Source organism: Pelecanus crispus, chromosome 3, assembly GCF_030463565.1.
Source record: "Pelecanus crispus isolate bPelCri1 chromosome 3, bPelCri1.pri, whole genome shotgun sequence".
In the NCBI taxonomy this organism is placed as follows: Eukaryota; Metazoa; Chordata; class Aves; order Pelecaniformes; family Pelecanidae; genus Pelecanus; species Pelecanus crispus.
The window spans coordinates 29,519,215-29,531,599 of NC_134645.1; the positions used below are offsets into that span (position 1 = coordinate 29,519,215).

General features: G+C 46.1%; 1 protein-coding gene across 1 annotated transcript; it reads right to left on the reverse strand.

The window, feature by feature from the left end:
* Window positions 1-1,821: 1,821 nt before the first annotated feature.
* Window positions 1,822-11,014, reverse strand: PCARE (photoreceptor cilium actin regulator). Its single transcript, XM_009493447.2, has 2 exons — window positions 7,236-11,014; window positions 1,822-1,951 (listed from the first exon to the last, which is right to left on the reverse strand). Exons 1-2 carry the CDS (start codon window positions 11,012-11,014, stop codon window positions 1,822-1,824), a joined length of 3,909 nt encoding a protein of 1,302 aa, XP_009491722.2.
* Window positions 11,015-12,385: the final 1,371 nt, after the last annotated feature.

Sequence of the window (12,385 nt, forward strand, 5' to 3'; positions counted from 1 at the left end):
AATGATTGTAGTAGCTGAGCAGAAGCTGTCCTCCCACTGTTACTTTTTCATCTTCAAAGCTACGTTTCGGCATGCAACGTGCTGGTTTTCTGCTGTCACGTTTCTGGTTTGTTTCTATTCTGGGTGATTACTGCCAGCAGAACAGACAAACCCAAAATGCCTGCAAATGTGTTTGTATTTTTATGCAGCTGGGAGAGAACTACACTTGTGATGGGGGGAAGACTGGCCTGCAGAGTTGGCCCTGCTGACGATCTTTGCAGCACCTCCCTTGCGATTGCCCAATTTAACAGGGGATGGTGCATCTGCCTTGTGATTACCAGGTGGATCTGTTGACATCTCCTAGCTGTAGACTATGGGTATGGCTGCTTTGCCACCTCAAGCTCACCAACCCCTGATGATCCAAAGCATCTGTTCACTGTGAGTTACTTCTTTCTATTCAACACCTCACCTTAAATACGACAACTAAGGTTTCCTTGTGTCTGTGTCATAAAATGGCACTGAGATAACTGAAGAAGGATGGTTGTGATTAAGGCACCAGACTAAAACTCAGGAGTTTAGTATCCAAAGGAGTCCCTTGTACAGCATAAGACAAGCCTCACTTCCCCCATCATGAAGGTGGGCAGGAAGGGTTAAAAATCCTGTGTGAAGGTGAAATGCCCATGTACCACCATCATGAAAAGTGTAGGAAAAATTCAAATTATTCCTATCAAAATAGGACTACAAATGGCTTTTTTTCTGGACCTTGTTCTGTACTAAAGTTGCATATGAAAACATGTCAAATTAAATTAATTAAAATTACATTAATTAGAAGTTGCATCTTAATGTGATGATCAATTAGGTGAGCAAGATCCAGTAAATTCTGAAACTGTATTCCAGTGGGTGCTGTAAAAGCCTAGGATTAATTGACTGTAAATAACCTGTGTTTTTATTAACAGTGAAATTACAATAACTCCTCTCAATCTGCATAAATCAGAAAGTATATAAACCTCTTTTGGGGAGAACAGGATTCTCTATGCTAGCATTCTCTCCTCAAAAAAAAAAAAAAAAAAAGATACATGTCCCTAGGTGCCTCAGGATTTATAACATTGTTTGATTGGGCTATTACAAAACTACTCTAATCAGGATTAAGCTTTGTACCCTGGAAACTAGAGGTGGTGAGATTACATGATAATCAAAGGTGATTTAGAAGATCAAAGCCTTTCTGAGGGAATAAGATCCCTAATTTTATTTCTTTAAAAGGGGTTATTTTGTTTTAACTTGTATTTGACCTTATTCTCTCTCTGCATGTTGATAAATAGTTAGTGTAAAGATGTGGAGTTGCTGAAGCCATTGACGTTTTTGCGATAAAACCCAATTGGTTCAAGATTTTACCCCCCCACCACCAGAAATGTCACAACAGCTGCTTTTTTCATAACAGAAACTGTGATGCCTCCTGAATAAATAACATGCCAAACAACGATAATTTCTGAAAGTTTTTTAACTCCTTCAGCTAAACAGTGAAACAAAGGACTTGGCTACACGTCCTGTCTTTATGGAATCAGTTTGCCTCAGACTCACCCAACTGCAAAATATTTCTTTCACTCAGTGTAAATCTTTGCGTTGAACCATTAAATGCAATCCAAAGGAGAAGCAGCTGGCTACCACTCTGCTGATACTTCCTTAGGTTGCTGGGGCCAGTTTGGGTTTTTAGATGCAATGCCATCATATTGTTTCCTTGCGAGGAAAAATGAAGCCATGTTTTGGAGGCTTGGGTAAGGCTGCTTCGTCCCTCTGGGGCCTCTGGCCTTGCTTGTGCCTCTGCCTTCGTGGGTGCTTCTGCGGTCAGTCCTTCTGCAGCCCCTGGCCCACAACATAGAGCTCGGGGTGGGAAGCGGATCTGTTGGACTCTTTGATTTCGGGGACGCAAGGGCTGTTCCAAGAGTCACCTGCTTTTCTAGGGCTCTCCTCTAAGCTGCAGAAGGAAAGATTCTTAAGTTAAGAGGCTAATGAATTGTGACTTTTTAAAACAGCGCTGATTAGACCATGTTAACCCACAAAGCACGAATGCTGCATGACACTACGTCATTCCCTGCCTCCTCCTATATAGATGCTCTTCATAGGCACCATCCAGATTTTATTCTTGTGATGCCAAATGCACTGTATTGTCCCCTCCCAGAACTCTCTTGGGAAGCAAACGTTTTGTATTTTTTAACAGGGGATCAGTATGAATCTGGGTTCACTTGCAGATAGAGACAGATTTGAGAGAAAAGTCTTGTTCCAGACTCCGCTGGAGGAAAGGTCTTACCTCTGTTACGCATCTGCTTAGCGTGGTTACAGTGATTTCCGAGTATGCTGACATGACTGTAGGATGTGTATTCTGGTGGTATAAATCTGCCACTCTGCAGACAGGAGAACTGAGACACAGAATGTGTAAATGATGCTCCTGAGGTCGCACTGGCAATCTCTAGGGGCACAGGGACTTTATGAATCAAGATTGATTATAGCAGTGGAGCTAGGCATGAATATCTCATGCCATGGGCCTTCATGCTGAAATGTGCCCTGTGCTGCTGTACCTAATTAAAGTGGTTTAAGCTCAACATGAGGAAATATTCCAGAGTTATCTGGGAACCATTATTGTATTTTAAGTATATAAACTGCTAAACTGAATTAGCTTTCAACTACAGACAAGCTGTTATGTTCCTATTCTGACCTGCTGTATGAAGAGATTTGTGATACAGGACCAGTCGTGAAACTAATCCAGATTCAAATATCCCCCACTTGCAGATGTTCTCACCTGGGCTACTTGCTTTGGGCCTGATTCAGTCAACCCAATCTGTTCTCAAGCCCTCCTTGAACAGTATCTTAAACGCAATAGCGTTTAATTTTCTATCTCTGCTCTACCTCTTGGGAGATTAGTAGCCTCAATGAAATATTATTTTGTTGAACTGCATACACAGAAATCCTGTTATAGATTAACGGGATTTCTATGAGCAGAGCAATTGATAAGGTGCCGATAACTGCTGATTGCTGTCAAATGACCAAGCTTAGAAACCAGCAAAGTTAGCTCAGCCTATCCATCCACAGGGTGTCCAAATGGGACCCAGTTGTACTGACTTCAGCACTGAAACTGAAACTCTTGTCCAGGTACTCTAAGACTAAACACAAAAGCCCTAGCTCTAGCCCTCGTTAGGGTTAATGATGTTTTAAGTCCTGATACTCCTTACAGCATGGGATGGGCAGGAGACATGCTTGGGAAAAGAGCACTTTTTGCCTTCTAGGGGAGCAGTGAGTGTGCAGGAGACATGCAAATCTGCACACAGCACTTACATGTAATGCCTGGCAACGCCAGCTAGCAAAATGAGATGGAAGTCACCTCTTCTTTTTTTGTGTTTCTGCTAAAATGGGGTGGGTGGGAGGGGGCACTCAGCTGCCTGATGAGGAGCATATTGCTTGTACAAGTTCCTATCTTTAATAATCTGCTTCTCAGCAAATGGATGTTTTAATTGGGCATGGAAGACGTGGAGGGATATATCTCGGAGTTTGGGAGCATGGGAGAAACTGGCTAACTCGCTGATTTTTCCAAATGTTTTACCTATAAAAGAGTGATGCTATTGCAGGTTTGTCTCTGTCTCCCGTCCCTCCTGCAACTAGTGCTTGAAGCTGCTAATAACACACAAAAACCCCACACAGACAAAAAAAAAGGCATTGTTATATTTGGAGAGGAGAGGTAAAGCAAGGGAAGGAACAAAGAAGACTGACAGCTGGGTGGGAATAGCTCGTGAATTTGAGACCAGATGCAAACATGGCCAGAAGGAGGAGGTTTAGGTATACAACATCTGGTTTAGGGAGACATTTTGAAATTTCCCTGTCAGCTGAATGAATGGCAAAGCAGAGGAAGCCCTGGATGCTTAATGAACTGGAAGGAGAAAGATGGATCAGAGTGTGGTGGTTTGTCTGTTATGGCATCTGCTATAAGAGCAGGGCATCTGTGCATGGGGATGTGGTGCTCACAGCTGTGGCAACTGCTCCAGTCCTCAGCGGGAGGAGATGACCAGCAGTGATGTGAGGGGCTCTCAGAGCTTTTGCCATGTGCTGATTCCTAAAATGGTCCCTTTCTGCCTGTTGGCACGTTTGCTGTGATATTCGTATTAGGCATTCGATGAAAGGTCTGTAAACGTTTACTCCAGGAAGTTTATTTTAAGTGTAAGAAAACACACAGTAGTGTATTTCATCTTAAATCATTGCATGTGGTAATTAATGGGCTAAATTTCCCTTTTGCTTATATTGATATAAATTTGGACTAACTCAGTAGGACTACTTTTGACATCCATTTGTATAAACGGTAAGCTGAATTTGGCTCAGGTTGTATTTCGTTCTTCCAAAATGCTGTATATCATAACAGTAGGATATATAATTTTTTTCATGAAAGGGATGATTTTATTTACAGTGGGCTTTGTTTATGCTCTCTATGCTCTGACAGACTACAGTAGAAAGATAATACACCCCATTGAAGCATAAATTAGCTAACAATTTATAATAGGCTGTTTTTAAAATTGATCCATAAAACTGCCAGGGCTTTTGTCTTGCAAGGTTTGACATAAAGCCTCTTTTGAAAACATTTATTTCTGCTAGCAGGCACTGGAGTAGACAAACCTGACTTCACACAGTACATAACAACAATAGAAAACCCAGCAACAATGTACAGGACTTTTAGGAAATCTTCAAATGTTAGAATATAATGCAATATTAGAACTGGGAATGCAAACCAGTTTGCATTTCCCAGTGGTTTTTGCATGTTTTGTTCAGAACATTCCTCTACTGTCAGTGTGAGAAACTTGTTCCTTATTCTGTCTTTGGGGAGGGAATGCCTGGACACCTGACTTCAGCATCCATGACTGTCCGTGTACTTGCAGGGCACTGAGTGCTTGTGCACTTAAAAGTGCAATTTTATCTCCTGTTAGGGTTGGTCTTGCAATCCCTACTCATGGGGACAATTCACGTGATTTCAGCTGTTCTGTGGCAAGATTAAGTATACTCCTCACATGAGGAAAGGTTACCTGAGAAGGGTCTTAATCGTCTTGCATAGCTTAGAGCTTAATGGACTTAAACATCCTAAGATGCTACGAAACCAGAAAAACAACACTCTGTACTTCCAGGCTGTTACGCTGATGTTTGAGTATTCCCAAATACCCGTTTCTGTTTCCTGGCTGGTGTACTGGGTTTGCGTGGCAAGGTTTTGGTAGTGGGGGGGCTACAGGGCTGGCTTCTGTGAGAAGCTGCTAGAAGCTGCCCCCATGTCCAATAGAGCCAATGCCAGCTGGCTCCAAGACGGACCCACTGCTGGCCAAAGCTGAGCCCATCAGCGATGGTGGCAGTGCCTCTGGGATAAAATATTCAGGAAGGGGAAAAAAAACGGGTGCAATTGCAGCAGGAGAGAGGAGTGAGAATAGGTGAGAGGAACGACTCTGCAGACGCCAAGGTCAGTGAAGAAGGAGGGGAGGAGGTGCCCCAGGCACCAGAGCAGAGATTCCCCTGCAGCCCGTGGTGCAGCCCATGGTGAGGCAGGCTGTGCCCCTGCAGCCATGGAGGTCCACGGTGGAGCAGATACCCACCTGCAGCCCGGGGAGGACCCCACGCCGGAGCAGGGGGATGTGCCCAAAGGAGGCTGTGACCCCGTGGGCAGCCCGTGCTGGAGCAGGCTCCTGGCAGGACCTGTGGACCCGTGGAGAGAGAGGAGCCCATGCTGGAGCAGGTTTGCTGGCAGGACTTGTGACCCCATGGGGGACCCACGCTGGAGCAGTCTGCTCCTGAAGGACTGCACCCCGTGGAAGGGACCCGGCTGGAGCAGTTCATGAAGAACTGTAGCCCGTGGGAAGGACCCATGTTGGAGAAGTTCATGGAGGACTGTGTCCCGTAGGAGGGACCCCACACTGGAGCAGGGGAAGAGTGTGAGGAGTCCTCCCCTGAGGAGGAAGGAGCAGCAGAGATGACGTGTGATGAACTGACCACAACCCCCATTCCCCGTCCCCCTGCGCCACTCGAGGGGAGGAGGTAGAGAAAATTGTGAGTGAAGTTGAGCCCGGGAAGAAGGGAGGGGTGGGGGGAAGGTGTTTTAAGATTTCATTTAATTTCTTATTACCCTACTCTGATTTGGTTGGTAATAAATTAAACTGATTTCCCCAAGTCAAGCCTGGTTTGCCCATGACTGTAATTGCTGAGTGATCTCCCTGTCCTTATCTCGACCCATGAGCCTTTTGTTATATTTTCTCTCCCCTGTCCAGTTGAGGAGGGGGGTGATAGAGCAGCTTCTGGTGGGCACCTGATGTCCAGCCAGGGTCAACCCACCACAGCTGGTTTTTGTGATTTTTTTTTTTTTTTTTTTAAGGGGTAGAGAAAATTTAAAGCTAAGCCCAGATTTTTTAAAAATGGCCACCAATGGTTGCAAACATGGAATTGGTGTGTGTTGATGCTTCAATTTCTTTTAACTGACTTTTTCAGAGCAATGAATCTCCAGTAGCGACTGGATGTTTCTCCACTTTGAAAACTGGGCTTGGGCTGTGGAGCCATCAGACTTGAAATCAGCACCTAGATCCAAAAGCCTACACAAGAAGCTCAAAATTTCAAGCTATAATTATGTCCATACAGATCCTTGCCTACACATTATCTGTCCATCATTCTTGCCAGCTGATTTGAAACATTTTAATACAGATTTCAGATGAACAGTTTACTGGCTTAGAGGCTGATGTTAGGAACGATACCCTTCCTCTTGGTCCAAGCCTACCTTCTCATAGTTATTTAAAGATGTTTATGACCTGAGGGTTACTTCAGAGCTTTTAAGAATTAAATGCGGATGTCCTTAGGCCCCATGCAAATAAGGGGAGTTCTGTGCCATGAAACCAACACTGAATTTTCCCTGGGGTGCCTGTCACAGCAGATATGTAAGTATGTACTTGTTTGTATATGTATGTATATACATATGTAAGCTTGAACAAGCCATGGAAAGTTAACTCTACTCAGACTGGTAGGCTACTGAAATCTTGGGCAAGATAATAGAAAAGAATATTTCAGTTGGAAGGGACCTACAACGATTATCTAGTCCAAGCACAGTGTTATCTTTGCCCAGCCATCTGTTCTGCACATGAACAGGGCACTTTTCTGGGAAATCTCTTAACAACATTAAATTCCCATCAGGAGTTTAGAAAGCCAACACAGTGCTATACTTCTGCTTCCTTGGCCTAAAGTGGAAAGTTTCTTACCTCGCTTGGTTAAGCGTGGGTTCACTGCTGGCCGTTACTGGAGCTGGAAGACGAAACTGGACCCCTGGTCGGCGGTCAGAGAAACTTCTCCTCACAAATGGCTGAGGATTGGCGGCGCTGAGGGACAGCTTTCTGGTCCGGTCTCCAGGCTGTTGGAAAAGCAGACTGCTCTTTTGGGAAAGCAGCGAAGCTTGAGGCTGGCTGCTCACCACTGTAGTGGGTTTGGTGGGTACCAGTGAGGGTCTGGCTTCGAATAAGGAAGAGGTGGCTGGGCAAAATATTGAATGGACATTGCTGCCCCTCTTGGAGGAGGAGAGCTGGTGTTCATCTCCAGCGTCCAGCCCAGCTCTCAGCCCCTTGTAGGAGCAGGATGGGGAGGTTGGTGGGGAGGGGGCAGTGGGGAACGGAGGGGGGCTTGCATCTCGGCGGTAGGCTGGGGAGCCCAGCAGCCGGTACGGTGTTGGTGAGCTTTGCTTGTGCCCCACAGGAGGGCTGAGTGATTTTCGCTGGGGTGGCGGAGACGGCAGCTTCTTCTGCAGGGGTGGGCTGGGCACCCTGGGACTTGTGGGGGGACTGGGTTTTCTCTGCATGGTGGGTGAGGTCTGTTGCGGGTTGCTAAAAGCCTGCAAAGAGTGTCTGTGGTGTGTTGGGGGGCTGAAAAGCCGTTTCTCCATTGGTGGAGAAGAAGGCGGAGTTCTTGCTGGGGAGACCCTCCTGGCAAATGCTGAGCCTTTTTCATTTCTCCTGAGCAAATCCGGAGAACCATGCTTCTGGTATTGCACTGAAGTTGCAGGTGAATTGGGGTCTTTGCTCTCTGAGCTGTTGCTGTGTGGTTTTGAAACACCACTGGGATTTTGAAGAGGAATAATTTTATGGGTTTGCTTGTACAGATCTGCAGCCTCTTTTCTCTGGGTTGCCAATATCTCCTCCTGGCTAGGAATGTGCACGTTGGCAGGGTTCAGCTCCAGAGAGTACCTCTGCAGTTTCTCATCCCCTGCCCCAGTACTCCTTAGACCTTTATTAGTGATCGCATTGGGTCCGCTGATATTTTTACTTGGCAATAAGTCAATGGACTGAAGACAGGCTTTCATTTTTGGGGAAACTTGTACTCTCTTAGTAGCATGAAATTCTGTTTTGGTGGGCTTTTTGGCATCTTCTGAAGAGTTTCCTTCTATTCTTGCAGTTTCTTCAGGCTCAGATAAGTCAAAAGAACCGTCCATTAACATTTCAGGTGGCGGTGGTGGCAGGTTCTCAATGTCTTCATCAGCTTCTTCCTTTGTGTCCTTCTTACTTAATTCTGCAGCTGGTGCAGGAGGAAAGGCATCTGGAAAGCTAGAAGAAACTCCATCGCTGTTTGAAGGGTTTGTGTCTTCTACTGGTGAAATGCGATGCTTAAGATTTAAAGGTGCCAGGCCTCTCTGAAAGGGAATGGTGGATGGAATGACTGGAAGTCCAAATTTTCTGATGCACTTTATTGGTCCTAAAGATCTTAAAGGTGTGGCTTTTACAAGATCGTCAGTAGGACTGAATGTTTCAATAAGCTTTTTGACAGACTGTCGGGGGGCACAGCTGCTGCCACTGAGCATTTGTGTTCCCAGAGGCTCCTTTTCTTTGCCTCCTGATGTCTCCTGGGTGGGCACAGTAGCTCTTAAAGGCTTCCTGCCTCTTTTTTCGTCCAGCTGATTGGCAGGATTTTGATCGACCACGAACAAAGGGACTTTATCCAGGTTAGGCAGGATGCTGAAATTTTTTGTGAGGCCTGCCTTCAGTTTGCTAGAGGACCTAGCTGTAACTTGCTCATCCTGTAAATAAGGTGCTGTTCTTGATTTCCAAGGCTCTGGGTTGCTATCTGCATCCTTCCTCCCATAAAACATTTCCAGCCTTTTGCTGAGCTCTTTTTGAGTTCTCTGAAGCTCTAGGAGGGTTGGGTCCTCTGCCTGGCTTCTGAGGGACTCCTCTGACCTGGACCGTTGTTGTTTCCCAAAGGTTTTCTGGCTGCCCGTTGCTGTACTGGGCCTTGTTGTTAGGACTGCTCTTCCGCTCTCATCCTCTATCCATTCTTTACGCCTGGATTTAGCTGGGACAAACTTGATTTTTTCACTGATGGCATCTTTCATCTTCAGAATAATTTCCTCTGTCTCTGCATTCTCTGTCCTCTTGATGGACTGCCTTTGTGTGTTATCAGTAACTGCAGGTGAAGACAGGGGCCTCCTCGGCAGGGCATCCTTCCCCATACCTGATAAACTTGTGTTGTCATCATCCTCCCCCTCCAGGGTGCTCCCTTCGTCGTCGTCATCATCATCATCAGAAGGAAAATCCGTTGACTCACAGATTTTGAAATGTTCACCTTCCTGAGTAGAGTCAGACTGGAAGGACTTATAGGCATGGCTTTTGCTCAAGCTTGCATATTGGGGCATGGTAGAAATGCCTTCTGGTACTCCATCCTGACAAGAAGTCACTTCCCTACTCTGCATGGATGAATAAAATATATCTTTAAAATGCCTTTCAAGCGCACAGTCATGGGATGCAGCTGTGCCCAGTGACATTGTCCCACCACGCAAGTGCTCCACTGCTCTGGTGTGCTTTTGGGACAGGTGTCCGTGTGCACAGGAATCACAGCGTGCTTGTCCTCCATGCTGGCTGAGAGCACTGAACTCTTTGAGGGATTCGTTGTCCACCCCAATGCCGCTGTCCTCAGAACAGAGAGTCCTGTCATCACTGTGGGACTGAGACGATCCCACTGCTGAGGCTTCAAGCAGCCTTACTGTCCGTAGCAGGCGCTCATCAAAGCTTTGCTTTGCTTTCAGTTTTCCTTCCAAGTTGCTTGCAGCAGACTGCAGGTAGCTGCATGTCTCCTGCAGGGCGTCAGAGGTGAGGGAGGCCAGTGTCCCACTCAGCAACTGCATTTTATTGACCGTGTACTGCAGCAGCTGTTGCAGAAGATCAGGGTGCTCCTTGAAATCACCTTTTTCTGCTGGCCATGCCAGATTCCCACCTATGTCTTTGAGAAGACTTTCCCCATCATTGGCAATTTCTTCCAAGAGCTGGCCGATTTCATCAAAGCAAAGCACGAGAAAGCTTACCATCTGCTGCAGGAAGAGCTGAGTTTGGGTAGCCTGGTTGGCCATATAAAGTATAGTTTCATACTTCGAGAGGCTGGGATTTAAGTAGGCATATGCACTCTGATGAGCCTTAACAAGCAGTTCGGGGAAATCTACCTTTTTCTCTGTCTCGCACGGGGGCAAAATGGACTTTTCTTTAATTTTTCTAGGTCGACCTTGCTTTCCCAGCTTATGATTTTTTTGCTTCTTTCCTTTCTTTGGGATTTGCTTTGCATTGCTTTCATTCTTGTCATCCCAAATGAAAGCTGACGCTTCTGATTCACAGGAGCTTTGCTTTCTGATCTGTATGGCCTCAGTGATATGTTTTTGAGACTCAATCAGTTTGGACATAACAACTTCAGCATCTGTGGCTGTCCTCTCAGTTTTCTTGTCTTCCCTGGAAATCTGGGGATCTGAATGAGCCTTGGAAGATAACTGCAAATTGTCATTTTTGTACTTCTCTGATAGTTTATCCTCCTTTTCTCTCAGATAGTCTTTCCTCTGGATCCCATATTGATGGTATTCATCATTATTGTAGCAAGATGAACCTTTAACAAGCAATGGGATTCCTTTATCTCCTGGATCAATACGCAAAATACTTTTGGGTTTATTCAGAGCCTTAAGACCACTTCTTGCAATAGTATTAGCAATCTCACTGTGAGAGGGTGTGCAGCCCATCTTTCTCCGTCTTTGGCTTTATTTTTGATTAAAAATCCAGATGAACTAGGGAAAACAGAACAAAGAATCAAACTCACTGTTTCATCCTGAACTGCAGACTGGCCCTTTCCTCACAAGTTTTCCATCACGATCCCAGTTTTGTTGTCAGTTTTCATTGTCGTTTGCCTCGAAATCTCACATGCTTACTGCTTACTCCTTACTTCTCTTGAAGTTGTGCACTGTCCCATTGTACATTCCCACTCAGGTTTTCTTCTTCAATTCAAAAAAACGAGTGTGAAAGCTCTGCTGGATTTAGAGCTAATGGATTAAGAGGACTTGCGTGCCTTACTTCTGTCTTGACAGATGTCCACTACAAATGAGATTTTAAGCTCATTAGGGTAAGCAGGCACCAGCCAGTCAGCACCCGTGTTATATTTATAAAGGCAGATTTTTTTCTGCACTATATTGGGAGGCAAAAGGACTTGGTACCTGCCCCTCCTTTTTTCCCTTGTTACAAAAGCGTAACATCCATTGAATGCAGAGATCCAATGGAATAGACTGTATTTTGAAGCCTTTTTGAAGGGAAACTATTTGAACAGGTGCGTGAATGCCACTAGATACTCCTTAACGAAGAGAAAGGTGACCTTGACTGAGTATGTATCCACTGGAGAGTACAAGACACAAAATCAAATGGGTTAGAAATGCCTGTTAGATTTCTGCCTTGAGGTTCTTCACAATTTTCCCCTACTTGCAAGGGACAAGCTGTTTACTTTTTCCTTCTAAGACTTCCAAATGAGATTTTTATTTTTTCTTCCCCTGAGGTGATGATTCTTGGAAAGTATTTTTTTCTCCTATAGATAGCTTCCCAACCTGAAAAGCTGAGCTGCACAACAACAGTATTTGCAGTCACCGAGGGGAAGGGCTCCGGAGCGGACGCTCGTGCCGGGGCACCCTTGCTAAGGCGTCAAAAAGCGCAGGGAGAGAGCGGGCACCCCAGCCCCTCGCCTAGAGCGGGGAAGAGCGGGAAAGGGCGAGCTGCTGATGTGCGGCAGCTCTGACACAGCGTGGGGGGACAGGAGTGACAGCAGCCAAACCCCCCCACCTCTAAAAGCAGCCCCCAGAGAGCGCGAGCGACCAGGAGTGCGGCGACCAGGACGGGCAAAGAGGGCGCGTCGTGTCAGGAGGGCGCGTCGCGTCAGAAGGACGGATCCCCTGCCCTCTTGCCGGCAAGCAGAAGGAGGGGATCCAAGAGACGGGGGGGAATGGAAACGGGTCCCTGCCTGGGGAAGCAGGCGAATCCCCTCCCAGCCTCCCTCACCTTCCCAGCTGCCCCTACACAACAGATATGGGGCTCTGGGAGTTGAGGGCTAGGCAAGCGGGGAGGGAGGTGAA